This window comes from Mustela erminea, chromosome 10, assembly GCF_009829155.1.
Source record: "Mustela erminea isolate mMusErm1 chromosome 10, mMusErm1.Pri, whole genome shotgun sequence".
Taxonomy (NCBI): Eukaryota; Metazoa; Chordata; class Mammalia; order Carnivora; family Mustelidae; genus Mustela; species Mustela erminea.
Window position 1 is genome coordinate 86,506,139 of NC_045623.1, and position 18,110 is coordinate 86,524,248.

Here is an 18,110-nt window from a genome sequence, read left to right on the forward strand (position 1 = left end):
TTAAAGGTTGTGACACTGACATACTGAATCATCTGCTTTGGGATATTTTTCTACTAAATCATTTTTTTCCTACTAAATCATTTTTATAATAAACCTAATCAATTGAGGCCCCTTGATGTTTGGCTAGGTAGAGAGGCTGCCGCTTAGGAATCGTTTCAAAGCCCGGAGATCTTAACCTACGTGTGTCATAGTTGGAGAGTCTTAACAGTAACTTATTTGCTCATTGGCTTTTCAAAACGGCAGTAAGATGAAAATACCCTAAGGAATTTTGTTTATATTCATCAAGGGCCTGCTATATGATAAACACTTAGGAACTTACTCATGTTTGTTTTTGGCTTCACTTCCTTTACCTTTTCTCTGACTTTCTTTCTTTTTGTCGTTATCTCTTTCCTCATGTTTATCTTTCTGCCTTTACTTGGCTTTTCTTTTTTCAACTACTCTCCATTGTGAATATCTGTCTGTCTTTTTTATTATTATTATTTATTTATTTGAGAGCACGAGGGGAAACGGGGCAGGGGGCAGGGTGAGAGGGAGGAGTAAAGAAGCAGACTCCCTGCTGAGGGTGGAGCCCTACGTGGGGCTCCTTCTCGCCACCCTGAGATCATGACCTGAGCCAGAATCAGGAGTCAGATACTCAACCAACAGAGCCACCCAAGCACCCCTGTATGTCTGTCTTTTTTATTCTCCTTTTAGTTTCTTACTTTTCTTCTCCCTTAATTAAACATGATTTGAGGGGCACCTCGGTGGCTCAGTGGATTAAAGCCTCTGCCTTCGGCTCAGATCATAATCTCAGGGTCCTGGGATCAAGCCCCGCATCCGGCTCTTTGGTCAGCGGGGAGCATGCTTCCCTCCTCTCTCTGCCTATTTGTGATCTCTGTCTGTCAAATAAATAAAGTCTTTTAAAAAAGATTTGGGACGCCTGGGTGGCTCAGTTGGTTGAGCAGCTGTCTTCGGCTCAGGTCATGATCCCGGCGTCCTGGGATCGAGTCCCATATCGGGCTCCTTGCTGAGCGGGGAGCCTGCTTCTCCCTCTGCCTCTGCCTGCCATTCTGTCTGCCTGTGCTCGCTCTCTCCCCCTCTCTCTCTCTGATAAATAAATAAGATCTTTAAAAAAAAAAAAAAAAAAGATTTGAAATAAATATTTTATTATTGAAAATAATATTTATTTTAATGTGTAGTATGTCATATCACCTGAAGTGACTGCTTTTAACCAGTTCCTTATTTTAATTTCAACATATTATTTATAAACAATTCTTTGTTGAACAGCCTTTTACATATGCCTTTTAGTTACTTGCCACGTTGGAATGCTTTATTGTTTTCTGTTCTAGGTTTGTAAGTGTGGGATTTAATAACCTCTGTTTATAAGGGGGAAAACATTGTGTTGTATTTTACTCATCAGAATTCTCAAAAGAAAACAAAGCTTTCAGTAATTTTAGTATTTTCGGTCTAGAACTGGCAGCCTGAACATTCTCCATACTAGTAGTTGGCTTTTTTTTTTTTTTAAGATTTTATTTATTTGTGTCAGAGGGGGAGAGAGAGAGAGAGAACGCGCGCATGAGGAAGGGAAAGGGCAGAGGCATAGGGAGAAGCAGACTCCTCGCCGAGCTAGGAGCCTGATGCGGGACTCAATCCTGGGACCCCGGGATCATGACCTGAGTCAAAGGCAGATGCTGAACCAGCTGAGCCACTCAGGTGCCCCCATACTAGTAGTTTTCATACTGTTTTTAACAATTCATTCTTTCTAATAAAGCAATTAGGAAATCATTTTTTTTTTAAAGATTTTATTTATTTGACAGACAGAGGTCACAAGTAGTTAGAGAGGCAGGCAGAGAGAGAGATGGGGAAGCAGGCTCCCTGCTGAGAAGAGAGTCCGATGCGGGGCTTGGATCCCAGGACCCTGAGATCATGACCTGAGCCAAAGGCAGAGGCTTAACCCACTGAGCCACCCAGGCACCCCTAGGAAATCATTTTTTAGGGGCACGTGGGTGGCTCAGTCACTTAAATGTCTTCCTTTGGCTCCAGTCATGATGCCAGGGTCCTGGGATCAAGCCCCGTGTCTGCTCCCTACTCAGAGGAGAACCTGCTTCTCCCTCTCCCTTTGCCCCTCCCCCTGCTTCTGCTCATGTGCACATGCTCTCTCTCTCTCTCAAATAAATAAATAAAATCTTTTTTAAAATTTTAAAGGAAATCATTTTTTATATTGTATATAGGTTTAAAGCACACATATTATTATTATCTTTTATATATGTAAACATATATATAAATAAAGATTGTTTCCTTTTATAAACAATTTAGTCCTCGTGTCATTACACAGACCAAACAAAGCAAGGAAGGTGTTTGGGTTAGAGGTGTGGGTGGGCCATCATGGCCCAAAGTGGTGTCAGGGCCCAAGTGAGGTGAGGAAAGCATTAATGCAGGATGGGAGCATTCCATTGTAGGGAGATGGGGACTGACAAGGGTAAGGATGTCCACATGACACAGAGTAGGTAGCCCAGTATGGGGAATTGGAGGGGAGAGCAGCCCAACATAGAGTCAGTGCCTAAGCAGAGTAAAAGTTTCATCTGTGCATTGGTGGGGGAGAAAGTATGGGTATGAGCTTGAGCTGAGAGTGTCCACATGGGATGAGAGCAGTTTAGGTCCAAAGTCTGAGGCTAAGGATAGCATTCCTGAGGAAAGGCAGCCTGGAGAGGGATATTAGAGCCAGAGCAGAGTGAAGGGAGCATTCATACAAAGGGATAACCCAAATGGGGTGAGGAGGGGGTCCACATAGGAAATGTGAATCACAGTTCAAACAGAGAAAGGAAGACATTCATGCAGGGGAAGAGTAGAAAAGAATATAGGAGATTAATTACATACAGGAATCTTCATCATGTAAGTATAATAAGTATAACGGGAGACAGACATCTCATTGTCAGAGAAAGGAGTTACCAGTACAGGAGAGAGGACTAAAATGCATCTTGTGTTGTTGGCATTGAACTGGATGTATCAGTGAGAACTCGTGGGATTCAACACATAAAACAGATAGGTATAGAAAAACAATAGATTAAGTGTGCATGTGCCTGTGTGTGCATACATTGTGTGCATATATTGTGTGCATATATTGGCAACTATCCACTGAGAGGGTTTAGGAACAATACCCCCAAAGCAGTGAGCATAGCTACTGGGCACATCTTGGTCTTTCAATACCATTTTCCACTAAAGAAACCAGGACTCCTTATTTTAGGCCTGGGCAGGAAAAGTACAAGATGAACCTGGAACATCTTATGCAATAATGCTTGTCAAAAGAACATTTTAATCAAATGATCAACTGAACATTATCCGTGATGGGACAAATCAAAACCATGAGCCACTCAACAAAATACAGTGAAAACACAGCATCACTCCAGTGAGATTCCTGCCAAAGAGTCATAACTTGAATCTAATCATGAAGAAATATCAGACAAACCCAAACTGAGGGACATTCTACAAAATAACTATCCTATTATTTGAGAAGTATCAAGGTCGAGAAAAGTCTGAGACACTCTTCCAGGCTGAAGGAGACTAAAGAAACATGACCCATAAATTCAGCACATGAATCTGAACTGAATCTCTTTGCAATAAAAGACATTGGGACAAGTTGTGAAACTTGAATGAAATCTGAGGATTGGATGATAATAATGTATTGGTGTTAATTTTGATAGGTTGTGTTAAGATTTTATAGGCATATATATACACACATATATATGTGTATAAATATAAAAATCTTTAAAAAAGAGATACGTATAATACACAAATACATACTCATGTATATATGTGTATATATACATATATATACACATATATATATACACACATTTTTAAGATTTTTTTAAGATTTTTTAAGATTTTTTTAAAGATTTTATATATTTGAGAGAGAGATAGCAAGAGAGAGCATGAGTGGGGTGAAGGGGCAGAGGGCGAGGGAGAAAGAGGCTTTTCTGATGAGCAGGGAGCCCAATATGGGACTTTATTCTAGGACCCTGAGATCAGGACCAGAGCCAAAGGCAGACCCTTAAGGACTGAGCCACCCGGGCACCCCAAAGATTTTACTTACTTGAGAGAGAGAGCACATGAACAGGGGCGGGAGGTGGGGGTGGAGAGCAGCAGAGGAAGAAGGAGAAGCAGACTCCCCACTGAGCAGGGAGCCCAGCGCAGGGCTAGATCCCAGGACCCCAGGGTCATGACTGGAGCCGGAGGCAGACGCTTAGCCAACTGAGCCACCAGACACCCCTATTATATGTATCTCATAGGACAAATGCACCCAGGTATTTAGGAGTTCCAGAGTCTGCTCAGCAAGGAGCCTAACCCAGGGCTCCATCCCAGGATCCTGGGACCATGACCCAAGCCAAAGGCAAATGCCTAACCGACTGAGCCACCCAGGCGCCCAAAGCATGGGACTTTTGATCTCAGGGTTGTGAGTTCAAGCCCCATGTTGGTTGTAGAGATTACTAAAAATAAATAAACTTAAAAAAAAATTTTTTTTAATGTAGATCCATGTTATGTAAGTCTGTTTTTTATTAAATAGAGCCTAGTTGTTTATAGAGTATAGGGTTCTAGAGTTGTTGTGCCTAATCTTTATCTTCTTCTATTGTTAATAAGTCAAACAGCTATTGAAAATAAATGTTAACTTTTTAAAACAAACATATGTTTAGTATTTATAAGAAATTAACACTTTTTAGTAAATTCAACATGAATGTAATGGAATCAGACAATACTAAATTCTTGTCCTTGTTTTGCCCTTGACCTGCTGGGTGTTTCTCATCAAGTTAGTTCTATCTTTGCTCTTTAGTTTATTCATCCATGAAAGTTGGGATTAACTAGTAACTTTTAAACATTTTTTAAATCACAATCTGCATTAAGGAATACATTTTATACTATGACCCAGAATATACTCCCCTCAATACATCTGTGTTTATGAATCAACCCTTTCTATAGAGGACATTTTCTTCTATATATATATATTTTTTAATCGGGGTAAAATTCACATAACATAAACTTACCATTTTAAAAGGTATACAATTCAATGGCTTTTAGTACATTCACAATATGTATGCTCATCACCATGATCCAATACCAAAGCCGCCCCCCCCCAATAAAAATTAGAAAAGGGTGGGAACAGTCCATTATAGGGAGACGGGGACTGACAAAGATTAGGAGGGCAAAAGAGAAACCCCATACCCATTTAGCAGTTAGTACTTTTTCCCTACCTTCCAGCCCCTGGCAACCACTAATCTCCTTTTTGTCTCTATGTACTTGCCTCTTCTGGGCATTTCATATAAATAGAATAGAATCATGTAAGTGGCCTTTTTGTGTTCAGTTTCTTTCACTCAGCTTAATGTTTTCAGGCTTCATCCTTGTTGTAACATGTATTAATATTTCATTCCTTTTTAACACTGCTACAAAGATTGGTGTACAAGTTTTTGTTTCATTTCTCTTGGGTATATATCTAGGAGGAAGATTGCTGGGTTGTATGGTAATTCTGCTTTAGCTTTTTGGGGAACATCCAGGCTTTTCCACAGCAGCCAGATCATTTTATATTCCCACCAGTGGTGTTCGAGGGTTCCAATTTTTCCTCACCATCACTTGTTAGTTTCTGTGATTCCTTTTTTGTTTTGGTTTTTGTTTTTTTGTTAATTATAACCATGGTAGTGAGTGTGAAGCAATCTCTAATTGTTGTTTTGATTTGCATTTCCCAGCTAATTCATGATGCTGAGCCTCTTTTCTTGTGCTTACAGCTCCTGAAAAGAAATGTTTATTCAGGGCCTTTGCCCATTTTGGGGGCTATTTGCAATGTTGTTGAACTATGGTTTTTTTTATTCTGGATACTAGATCTTTATCAGATACATGATTTGCAAATATTTCTACCACTGTTGGTTATCTTCTTATCTCATTTTCTTGATACTATCCTTTGTACAGAAGTTTCTCATTTTTATGAAGTTCAGTTTGTTTTTTCTTTGGTCACTTGTTCTTTTGGTTTCATAGCTAATAATTCATTGCCAAATCCAAGGCCATGAAAATTTACCCCTGTGTTTTCTTCTAAGAATGTCATAGTTTTAACTTTTACATTTAGGTCTTTGATCCACATGGAGTATATTTTTCCATATGGTATGAGATAAAGGTCTGCTTTCGTTATTTTGAGTATGGTTATCCAGTTGTCCCATCATCATTTTTTGAAAAGACTTAATTTCTTTTTTTCTTCTGTACGGACCATACTTTGCTTTTGTGTGTGTGTCATAATTTCCTGTTGAAAACATTTGAATATTATAATGTGGTAACTCTGGAAATTAGTTTCTCCCAAGGGTTTGTTGTTGCTGCTTGTTTAGTAAATTATCTTGCTCTTTTTCCTTTTTTCTTAAAGATTTTATTTATTTATTTGACAGAGAGAGACACAGTGAGAGAGGGAACACAGGCAGGGGAAGTGGGAGAGGGAGAAGCAGGCTTCCCACCAAGCAGAGAGCCTGATGCGGGGCTCGATCCCAGGATCTTAGGTCATGACCTGAGCCGAAGGCAGCTGCTTAATTACTGAGCCACCCAGGTGCCCCACCTTTCTTTTTTTTCTTTTTTTTTTTTTAAGATTTACTTATTATTTGGGGAGCCTGGGTGGCTCAGTCATTAAGCATCTGCCTTCTGCTAAGGTCAGGATGCCAGGGTCCTGGGCTCAAGCCCTGCATCAAGTTCCCTGCTCGGTGGGAAGCCTGCTTCTCCCTCTCCCACTTCCCCTGCTTGTGTTCCCTCTCTCACTATGTCTCTCTCTGTCAAATAAATAAAATCTTTTAAAAAAAGAATTTACTTATTATTAGGGAGAGAGAGAGTGCATGAGCAGGGGGAGAGGCAGAGGGAAAGAGAATCTCAAGCCGACTCCCTGCTAAGCACAGAGCCCAACACAGGGCTCAATCCCAGGACTCTGAGACCATGACCTGAGCCGAAACCAGACATCAGCCACACAAGTGAGCCACCCAGGCACTCCTATTAAGTGAATTTTCTGAGGTAATTTTATAAAGTCTGTATTATTTGCCATGTGTAGCCACTGAAATCTCTGTTGCATTAGCTTGGTGGCTCACTAATGATTTGACAGAGATTTTCTTAATCGCTTGTGGGAAAAAAACCTCTCCCCAGTCTTTGCAGACTCATTGTGTATGTTTGGGGGGGTCTGTCTTTACCAGGCAGTTTACAGCTTTGTGTCAGTTTACAACTTTCTGTTAGCCTTCACTTCCTGCTTGTGCGGAGCTTGTGCAGGTCTGCGAGAGAGCTTAGGACCTTCTCAGGTCTTTTCTGAACATGTGCCAGACATGGGCATGCAAACGGCCTTCTAGAGTCTTAGGAATACGTCAGCTTTTCAAAGCTCTTTTTCTCCAAACTGTGTCATTCCCCAGCTTTTCTCCCAAGCTTTTTGGTTTGTGTACAGTTTGCCCCAACTCTCATCCCTGGCCCCAGACAGCAGAGGCTAATGCATTTGCCTTTAAATGTTTTAAACAAATGCCTCTGCCCTGGCAGAGTTCCAAGTTATGCAAAATGAAGTCAAACCTTTTAAGTTCATCCTTCAGGGAGCCACCAGAAAGTTAAAAACAACCACAGTTCTTTGAGAATAAGGTCCACTCTGGTCCCTCTGGTATAGGAACCTATACTGGGAATATGGGCCATTGTCTTCAGAGCTCTTGCTGAGTAGGAGAGGGAGACAGGGTAAGTTAAAACACTATAAAACTCTTACCAAGACTCAGGAGGGTTTTTTTCCTCATTAAGCATTTTACTGGTTGCTACAAAGTTTTGAATAGTTTCTAGAGTTCTGATAAAGTTAATTCTGCCAGGTTTTTTGCCACATAATTCTCTGCTTTTATAGAGGAGCAACCTTTTAGCATTCCCTACTCTGCCGTTTTCATTGATGTAACCTCTCTATGTTTTTTAATGTGAGCCACAGCTCATTAATGCTGCTGTTTGAAAGCACTGGTCTGACATCCTTGCTGTGCAAAAGAGCATATGAACTAAGCAAGCAGAGGATTTCCATTCTAAGGCATATTGATGAACTATGATTATTCACACTTTCACAAACGTGTCTGAAAATACAACCAAAGTAATTTGTTATCCCAACTTTCAGATACATTGGCCAAATTACATCACTTCTCACCATGTTAGTAGAATATCCAGACAAGTTTCTGAATGGTGTCCCTGTTAAAAATGTATTTACCTGGGCACCTGGGTGGCTCAGTTGTTTAAGCCACTGCCTTCAGCTCAGGTCATGATCCTGGAGTCCTGGGATTAAATCCCATATCCGGCTGTCTCTGCTTTGCAGGGAGCCTGCTTCTCCCTCTCCCTCTGCCTGCCACTCCTTCTGCTTGTGCATACACTCTCGCTCTCTCTGTCAAATAAATAAATAAAATCTTTCAAAAAAGAAAAAAAATGTATTTATCTCTACAAAATCCTTAAGACTTCAGGATGTACTATGCAATTACTTAACAATGATATTTGACCATAGACCCTCCTTTTCCTCTGCTTCAGCTGTGGGACATCCGGAAGAAAGCAGCCATCCAGACATTTCAGAACACCTACCAGGTGTTAGCTGTGACCTTCAATGACACAAGTGACCAGATTATTTCTGGTGGAATAGACAACGATATCAAGGTATGTTTAATGTTTGTGTTACACCTCCCTTTCACCTGTCTCCATTCACAGATGGTAGTCTTTTCAAACTTCTGAGTTTGTGATAGCTTTGTACTTTATACCAACTACAAGGAAGATATTAACTTAAATCTTGTTTTCTTTCTGCCCTATCCTCATTGACTTCTAAGTCAAGGGTTGCATTATAGCATATAAATGCCACCAGGGACCAGACAGTTCATGTGAATTGAGGCCCCATGTGTGGAGTCTGTGAACGTGAAGAGTGCGTTCCCTGGGTAAAGACATTTGCAACCTTTTTTTTCCCCTCACTCTGTTGGCCTGCTGAGATAGCGTTGAATCACCCTGTGATTCTCAACTCTGATCTCTGAGTGTGTCTTTCTCTTTGAGACTGCACAAAGGAAGTTTCAGAGAATGCACAGCCAAGAAAGAGGGAAGGCGGTGATGATGTGAGAGTGGCGGTGGTCCACACAGCAGCACAGTGTACTCGTGCTTTTGGCCAATTAACTTGGTTTCTAATCCCAGTTCTGTCATTTTCTAGTTTTTTAGGACTGCAAGCAAGTTCTTTAATAGCCTCTTAATAACCACAATAATAACATCTACTTCATGGGGTTGTAGTGAGGATTAAATGAACTTAATGCATTAATTAGAGCACGTAGCGGTTTCTGGACATAGCAAATGCCAGTGGTTGGAAAGTGTTTTGGGGGTTACACAATTTGTGTCTGTCTTTACATACTTTGCTTCCTTAAGTGTTTCAAAGATTCTTGGCCTTCTGTTTTACCTTTAGAGTGATAACTGTAGGTAAATATCCAGCTTCCTACTGTCCCTACCTAAAAATGTAAGTGCTGTGTGCCCTTCCCTCCCTGCCTCCTCTGCTGCTACTACAGATGAAATGTCCTTGCTTTGTTTAAAGGTAGTCCCTTCAGTGGAAGGATATCGGCTCCTTTTCCCTGACTGGGCCCTCATACCGTCTGTTTTCCCAGATCCTGTTTCCAGTCTGCTCTTCTGTCTTCGCATCATCACTCCGCTGCGCTCAGCTCTTGGCGTTAGGGTGGGGAGTCTTCCTTTCATTCCACTTCCTCCTGTTGTTGCCCTGTCCGTCTTCCCCTTCACAGCCAGACATCTTTCGTGGTGGTGACAGTAATAATGTTATCATTACCCTGGGACCCTCACTGTCAGTGTCAGGCCTTGTTCTTTGAGCTTTCTCTTACTCATTTAAGCTTCACAGCACCCTATGAAATAAATTCTATTCACGCCATTTTACAGATGAAGAAACTGAATTAAAAGAAGTCCGGCAAAACCCAGACTCGGGTTTCAGAGTCCTGCTCTTCATGCCCATGAGAAGTGCCCTCTGACGATTGTTCTACACTCACTGTCTTCAGTTCCACCCCATTTCATTCCTCCACTCCATGTCTCCTGATCACTCCTCAGCAGTCTGGCTTCTGCCTCCATTGTTTCATTGGTGACCTTCTCTTCAAGGTCACCAATAATCCTCCTCCCTGTTCCTAAATTCAGTAGATTCTTTTAATCTTTAATAGTTGTGACAGTATACTCTCCTACCCCCTCTGGCATATCATTTTCAAATACCTCTGAGAGCCATTCTCTCTATATATACTTGTCAGGTGAACGTGATAACCACTACACTATGGAAACACTCTATACATATTTAAAATGTCGTTATTCCCCAAGGTCCTTTCCTAGGTGCTTCTCACTATATCCCTTTTCCCTGGACAGTTCTCACCTAAGTCCATGGCTTTATCATCTGTATGCTGACTTTATATTTCCGGCCCAGATCTTCAGCTCCAGACCCCTGCATACAGCCAATCTCTCAACATTCCCCCGCTTAGATGTCCCATAATATTTGAAAATTGACCATTTCCAAAATTTAACTTCCCATCCTTTTTCTATCTTATAACTGTATGGAGGATGTCAAATCAGGGCATAGGAACTTAATTAGATCATCTTAATAGCTAATGCAGTATTTCCCAGAGAGAAGTTTGGGAGCCCATTAGCTTTAGAATCACTAGAGGGCATCTCATACATATGACAGTAGGTTAGTGTCATTAAGTTATTATAATTTTCATACTTTTAAAATTATTAAGAGTGTCTGGCTGGCTCAGTTTGTAGAGCATGTGACTCTTGATCTCAGAGTCATGAGTTCAAGCCCCCCACATTGGGCATAGAGGTTACAAAGAAAAAGAAAAAGAATTCCCATTAAAAAATAATAATAAAATAATTATTAAAGTTTACATATGGCGAAATCAAGTTTGTTTTGTATACAGTTTTATGAATGTTTATGGTTGCATAGATTTGTGTAGCTACCACAAACAAGGTACAGAACAATTTACATCATCCCCCAAATTTTGTAGTGTTCACTTGTGTCAAGCCCTCTTTCCATTCCTAACTCATTCCAACCACTGATCTCTTCTTTGTCCTGTAGTTCCTTTTTGTAGAATATCATACAAATGGAATCATACAGTATGTATAACCTTTTGAGACTGGCTTCTTTTCTTTAAGTCTGAGAATTTGATGCCCTCATCTCCACTATGAGGATAGATCAGCTTAAGAGTAATACTCTTGTGCTAGGAAAGCCTTCTTATGACATACAGTGTGGCTTATTCCTCATTCTTTATCCTAGACTCTTCCTGGGTCTTCTCTAAACAGATATATTTAATTATGCTATAGTCTTTAAGGGGTACCCGATCCTTTTTTAGGATTTGAAGGTTTTCCATGACTTCTCAGACACGCAATGTATGTTATACCTTCTGTCAGGGTAGGCAGTTTCTGTAGACAGCTAATCTCAACTCTGTTCTGAAGGCCGAATTTATCTCACAGAGAATGTGCAAATAAAGTTCTATAAGTACAGTAATAACATATGTCACTAGATGTTTTTCTAAGAGGATGTCCTTCAGGGGTACCTGGGTGGCTCAGTCAGTTGAGCATCTGACTCCTGATCTCAGCTCAGGTCTTGATCTCAGGGTCAGGAGTCCAAGCCCCACACTGGACTCCATGTTGGCTGTGGAGCCTACTTAGAAAATGAATGAATAAATGAATGACCTTCATATTTCTTTGAGAAGTTCCCTATTTCTAGTGTCGTGTAATTTGGTGAATTATTTCCTACTTACTATAACTGTGTTTTTTTTGTTCTTTTCTTTTTCTTTAAGGTTTTTTGTTGTTTTTTTTTTTAATAATCTCTACACACAATGTAGGGCTCAAACTCATGACTCCTAGGTCAAGAGTCACATGCGGGATGCCTCAGTGGCTCACTCAGTTAAGTGTCTGCCTTCAGCTCTGGTCATGATCCCAGGGTCCTGGGATGGAGCCCCATGTCAGTCTCCCTGCTCAATGGGGAATCTGCCCCTCCCCCAAGTATGTGTATGTGTGCACGCTTTCTTTCTCTCTCCAAAAAAATAAATAAATAAATAAATGAGTAATGAGTAAATAGGAAGTCTATTCTCTCTACAAATATTCAAATTTTTCTGCCAATCCAATGCTTTGTTTTCAGGATTTTTTTTTTTTTTTTAAGATTCTATTTATTGGGACACCTGGGTAGCTTAGTTGGTTGAGCTGGTGCCTTTGGTTCAGATCATGATCCCAGGATCCTGGGATCGAGTCCCACATCGGGCTTCTTGCTCAGCTGGGAGCCTGCTTCTCTCTCCGCCTCTGCCTGCTTGTGCATGCGTGCTCTCTCTCTCTCTCTCTCTGACAAATAAATAAAATCTTTTTTTTTTTTAAATTCTATTTACTTATTTGAGAGAGATGGGACACCTTGGTGGCTCAGTGAGTTAAAGTCTCTACCTTCAGCTCAGGTCATAATCCCAGGGTCCTGGGATCGACCCCGCATCAGGCTCTCTGCTCAGCGTGGAGCCTGCTTCCTTTCCTCTCTCTGCCTGCCTCTCTGTCTACTTGTGATCTCTGTCTGTCAGATAAATAAATAACATCATTTTTTAAAAATACTATTTATTTGAGAGAGAGAAAGAGCAAGAGCACAGAGAGAGGAAGAAGCAGACTTACCACTGAGCAAAGAGCCCGATGCAGGGCTTGATCCTAGGACCCTGAGATCATGACCTGAGCCAAACGCAGACGCTCAACCAACTGAGCCACCCAGGCACCCCAGAAATTTTTTTCTTTTTTTTTTTTTTTAAAGAATGTTCCCAGTAGGAGTGCCTAGATGGCTCAGTGGGTTAAAGCCTCTGCCTTCGGCTCAGGTTATGATCCCGGGGTCCTAGGATCGAGCCCCGCATCGGGCTCTCTGCTCAGCAGGGAGCCTGCTTCCTCTTCCCTCTGCCTGCCTCTCTGCCTACTTGTAATCTCTACCTGTCAAATAAAATAAGTAAAATCCTTAAGAAAAAAAAAAATGTACCCAGTACTCCAAAAATTTGGGGAAAATTTCTACTCTGCTCAACTGTTTCTAGCATGAAAACTCATATTGTTGATGCCCACTAACCAGAGACCCAAACATTCACTGAACAACTGATTTGGGCACTTGGAAAATATCTTGCTTAAATTAGTTCTTTCTGCCACAAATCCCAGATACACATTGGTTGTGCACAAACGATGTGTGCAGGCCACAAGAAGGAAGGTCTGGAAATGGTGCCCAAGTGTTGTAAGGGATGGCACATTTCATTCTCTCCTAAAAAAGCTAAAGACTTCAACAATGCCTTCTCTGAAGAGAAGGAACAATAGCTTGAACAAAAACGTCAGCCATTTCAGGCTTTCCTGATTATTGAGGCAGCAAACATCCTGACACCAGAATCACTGTATATAAAGTATGTTGGGTTCCACACATGAGTGAGTTATTGATGGGGAAAGTGGAGTGAGTTGTCTGCCTTATGTATTGCTTTGACATACAACACCAATCATTTCTAGGTAAGAGAAGTGCCTTAAACAGGCAGGAAAAAAATTTTTTTTGTTTTCCCACTTAGAAAAACTACATGGCAGTATTAAATCAAATTTGGAGGAAATTCTGAATAATACCAATGACCTTAACAAAATTGCTGTTCTTCTTCCATATGACATTTCACACCATTTCTGTTGGCTTTAATTTTTTTTTTTTTTTACGCAGTTGCAGTCTATGTAAATATATAGTGTTTTGTATTTTCCTATTAGCTTAATAACTTATTATTGGAACAGTTTTACACTTGGTCTTCAGAGTTATTTTTAGGAGTTGCTTAATAACAGCTACCAAGTATTGAGGGCCTGCAGTGTACCAGCCATAGGAAGTAACGTTGTTATCCCCATCTTAGACCAGAAACAGGCTTAGAGAGGGTTAGTGGCCCAATAACTCTTAGGACTTGGGCAGTCTGACCCTAACTCCTCACTCTTCCACTCTGCTGTACTCTTTTTTTTTTTTAAGATTTATTTTTGAGAGAGAGTGGCAGAGGGAGAAGCAGATTCATCACTGTGCAGGGATCCCGATGCGGGGCTCCATCCCAGGACCCTGGGACCATGACCTGAACCAAAAGCAGACACTTAACCGACTGAGCCACCTAGGCGCCCATGCTCTACTTTCTCTAGCATGAGATCCCATAGTGTTGCAGTATGTTTATGGGCCGTAACTTAATGAACCATTTATTTTCTTTGTTTGACATTAGGTTATTTTTAGTCAAACTGTTTCTTACCTTTCCCACCCAGACAACAGTGAATATACAATTTATCTTTATTTTTAATAAATATGCTTTTCCATAGTATATGTGTGTATGTGTGTGCATATAACATTAAATGAAAAATTTTAAGCGTCTGTATTTGTATATTATCTTGTTATATATATTTACATATAATCATAATGCCCTTTTCAAATGATGTGGTCACTTGTTTTTCTGTAGTTCTAATAGTTTAGTTACAATTGCTTAGAATCATAGTTTAAGTATTTTAAGTTGACACTTAGTTTTTTAATTCCTAATATATTTTGTTATGATTAAAGAATAAACCCTGCAGGGGTGCCTGGGTGGCTCAGTGGGTTAAGTCTCTGCCTTTGGCTCAGGTCATGATCTCAGGGTCCTGGGATCAAGCCCCACATCAGGCTCTCTGCTTGGCAGGGAGCCTGCTTCCCCCTCTCTGTGCCTATCTCTCTGCCTACTTGTGATCTCTCTCTCTGTCAAATAAATAAATAAAATCTTTTTTAAAATAAATAAAAAATAAAAATAAAAAAATAAAAAGAAATCTCAAAAAAAATTAAAAAAGAGAATAGCCCCTGCAAATATTTAACTTTTGTTAAATTTTATTATACTATTATAAATAACATTATGTATTATATATATTAAATATGTTTATATTATGTGTAATTTATATGTAATTTATATATATAAAAAAGTTATGTAATGGGGGCGCCTGGGTGGCTCAGTGGATTAAGCCGCTGCCTTCGGCTCAGGTCATGATCTCAGTGTCCTGGGATCGAGCCCCACATCGGGCTCTTTGCTCAGCGGGAGCCTGCTTCTCTCTCTCTCTCTGCCTGACTCTCTGCCTACTTGTGATCTCTCTCTCTGCCAAATAAATAAATAAAATCTTTAAAAAAAAAATAAAAAAAAAAAAGTTATGTAAGTTTATAGCCCTTTAGTCAGACATAGTAAGTTTGACTCCCTTTTTTAGAAAGATAAGGGTGGTGCACCTGGGTGGCTCAGTGAGTTAAGTCTCTGCCTTCGGCTCAGATCATGATCTCAGGGTCCTGGGATTGAGCCCCACATGGGGCTCTCTGCTCATTGGAGAGCCTGCTTCCTCCTCTCTCTCTCTCTGCCTGCCTCTCTGCCTACTTGTGATCTCTGTCAAATAAATAAATAAAATCTTTAAAAAGGCAAAGAAAGACAAGAACAGCCCTGGGTGTCTCAGTTAAGCATCTGACTCTTAATTCTGGTTCAAATCATCATCTCAGGGTCGTGAGATTAAACCCCACATCAGGCTCCAGCTCCGTGCTGGGTATGGAGTCTGCTTAAGATTCTCTCTTTCCAGGGTACCCGGGTGGCTCAGGCGGGGCATCTGGCTTTTGGCTCAGATCATGATGCCAGCGTCCTGGGATGGAGTCTGGCTTTGGGCTCCCTGCTCAGCAGGGAGCCTGCCTCTCTTTCTCCCTCTGCTTACCACTCTGCCTGCTTGTGCTCTCTCTTTCTCAGTCAAATAAATAAATAAAATCTTTTTTAAAAAGATTCTCTCTTGGTGTGCCTGGGTGGCTCAGTGGGTTAAGCCTCTGCCTTCGGCTCAGGTCATGATCTCAGGGTCCTGGGATCGAGCCCCGCATCCGGATCTCTGCTCGGCAGGGAGCCTGCTTCCACCTCTCCCTCTGTCTGCCTCTCTGCCTACTTGTGATCTGTCTGTCAAATAAATAAATAAAATCTTTAAAAATCTAAAAAAAAAAGATTCTCTCTTTCCCTCTCCCTCTGCCCCACCCATACCCGCGCTCATGCTCTCTCTCTAAAAAAGTTTTTTTAAAAGACAAGGTTTTTTTCCTCTTGACAGAAATCCTCTATTTTGTGCTAAATACTGGGCCCACAGCCAGATGGAGAGGGGATACCAGTTTCTCCAGGCAGTTGACTCTTTAGTAACTATGTTTCTTTGCTATTCTCAATTTGATTTCTGGGAGTACCTTTTTGTTTTTGTAGGTCTGGGACTTGCGCCAAAACAAGCTAACCTACACCATGAGAGGCCATGCAGATTCGGTGACTGGCCTGAGTTTAAGTTCTGAAGGCTCTTATCTCTTGTCCAACGCAATGGACAATACAGGTAACTATAGAAAGGAAAGCTCTCCAAGGGTCCAGACGCTGTGGACCTCAAGGTCTGCAAGGAAAGTGGGCATTGGGTACTAGAAATGTGTACTGGGATACATGTGAATCCAAAGAAAGAGTCGGGGCGCCTTAGTGGCTCAGTGGGTTGAGCCTCTGCCTTCGGCTCAAGTCATGATCTCGGGGTCCTGGGATCAAGCCCCATATCAGGCTCTCTGCTCAGCAGAAAGCCTGCTTCTCTGCCTACTTGTGATCTCTGTCTGTCAAATAAATAAATCTTTAAAAAACAAAACAAAAAGAAAGAGTCAAGGGTGGTTCACAGGTTTCTGCCAGGGCAACTGGGAGAACACATTGTAATAGAAAAGTCAAGAAGCCAGGATTCTAGTCCCAAATCTGCCTACTCTAATCCTCGGGAAACTTTGCTTATAGCTTTTAAGACCTGTTTCAGCTCTGGTATGCTGTGGAGCCAGGCATTGTACGAGAAGCTCCTGGTGGTTAGTAGATTGTTGAGATCCATCCAAAGCAGTTCTCGAGCATTACAGAGAGCACCAAACTTGAATGACCAGTAGAGCTGCTGGTAGAGTTGCATTCTGTCCACCAGTGTGCCCTCCCTCCCTGCTCCAAAACCCTGGTGGGATGGGAATTGAACAGTAAAACGTTGCAACATTCTGCATTCACACAAATAGATGCTTCTCTGCTTGTTTTTGAGTTGCCACGTGGGAGGATGGGTTTACTATTAACAAAAAAGAAGGTGGATTATATGCTTAATATTGGGAGAATTTAGAGATGACCACCCCCCCCCGCCTCCGTGTACAAGTTCATAGGCTTGTCAGAAACAGAAATGCTTTCACTGACATTTTTGTAATGAAGACAGTGCCTAGCACTCAGCAGGCGCTGAGTAAATAGTTCTTGAATGAATGAACACCCTTACCTTCTGACTGTATTCTCACCTTAATAGCAAACTTTCACACCTACCTTCACTCTCTGTGCCTATCTGAATCCTAGGATTGTTATGTTTATTACACTCAGTTAAAATGACATCCCTTGAATTCCACTATTGATAAAGGATTTGTTACCAACAGCTGTAGCCACTGCTTACTGTGCTGTTTATATCCTGATTTTTATGTATTTGCCATTGACAAATTCTAGCGTTGTTCACAGTAAGGAATGATGAGGTTCCCTAAATGGTTATTAAAGTAATAAGAATTTTTTGTTATAGCTGTTTAATAAAATGACAAAATCCTTATTTTTTTATCTATTGCCTCTATTCTTTTAGAGCCCTGGTATATGTATCATCTTATCTGGTCCTTAATGTACTCTTGTAAAAAAGAAAAAGAACAAGTGGTATTCTCATCTTACAGAGACTAAACTATAACCTCACTTTTTACCTGATACCACCCATACATATAACAGCTAGAATGAGAATCAGAGTTCATTTTTTCTAACTATTAGTATAATACTCTCTTAGTATAACTTGACCTTACTCAAGTCTAGACTGTCAGGTGTCCCTATGAGCAAAATTAGTCCTGTGTTTGGTTTTTATAGATTGATTGTCACAGTAGTCAGAGGTATTTAGATTGTCATATTAAAGCTTTGTTAAATGTGGCTTTTTTGGGTTGGCAGAGGAATCATCTGCCAATGTTTTGTTAATGTCACACCCAGCTACTTTCTGTTGCAGACCCCCAGCAATGCACTTGGCATTTCCCCTTCCTGCCGGCTCAGCTTTCCACTGTGCCCTTAGACCCTGTTAATGGAATTTGAATGCATTTT

General features: G+C 40.9%; 1 protein-coding gene across 1 annotated transcript in view; it reads left to right on the forward strand.

Annotated features, from left to right (window-relative positions):
* The window catches only part of SNRNP40 (small nuclear ribonucleoprotein U5 subunit 40), a 37,948-nt gene that overhangs the window by 12,360 nt on the left and 7,478 nt on the right, over positions 1–18,110 (forward strand). The window contains exons 5-6 of the mRNA XM_032302178.1: positions 8,512–8,634; positions 16,221–16,341. Coding sequence (XP_032158069.1) covers positions 8,512–8,634; positions 16,221–16,341 — 244 coding nt within the window. The remainder of the gene's footprint in view (positions 1–8,511; positions 8,635–16,220; positions 16,342–18,110) is intronic.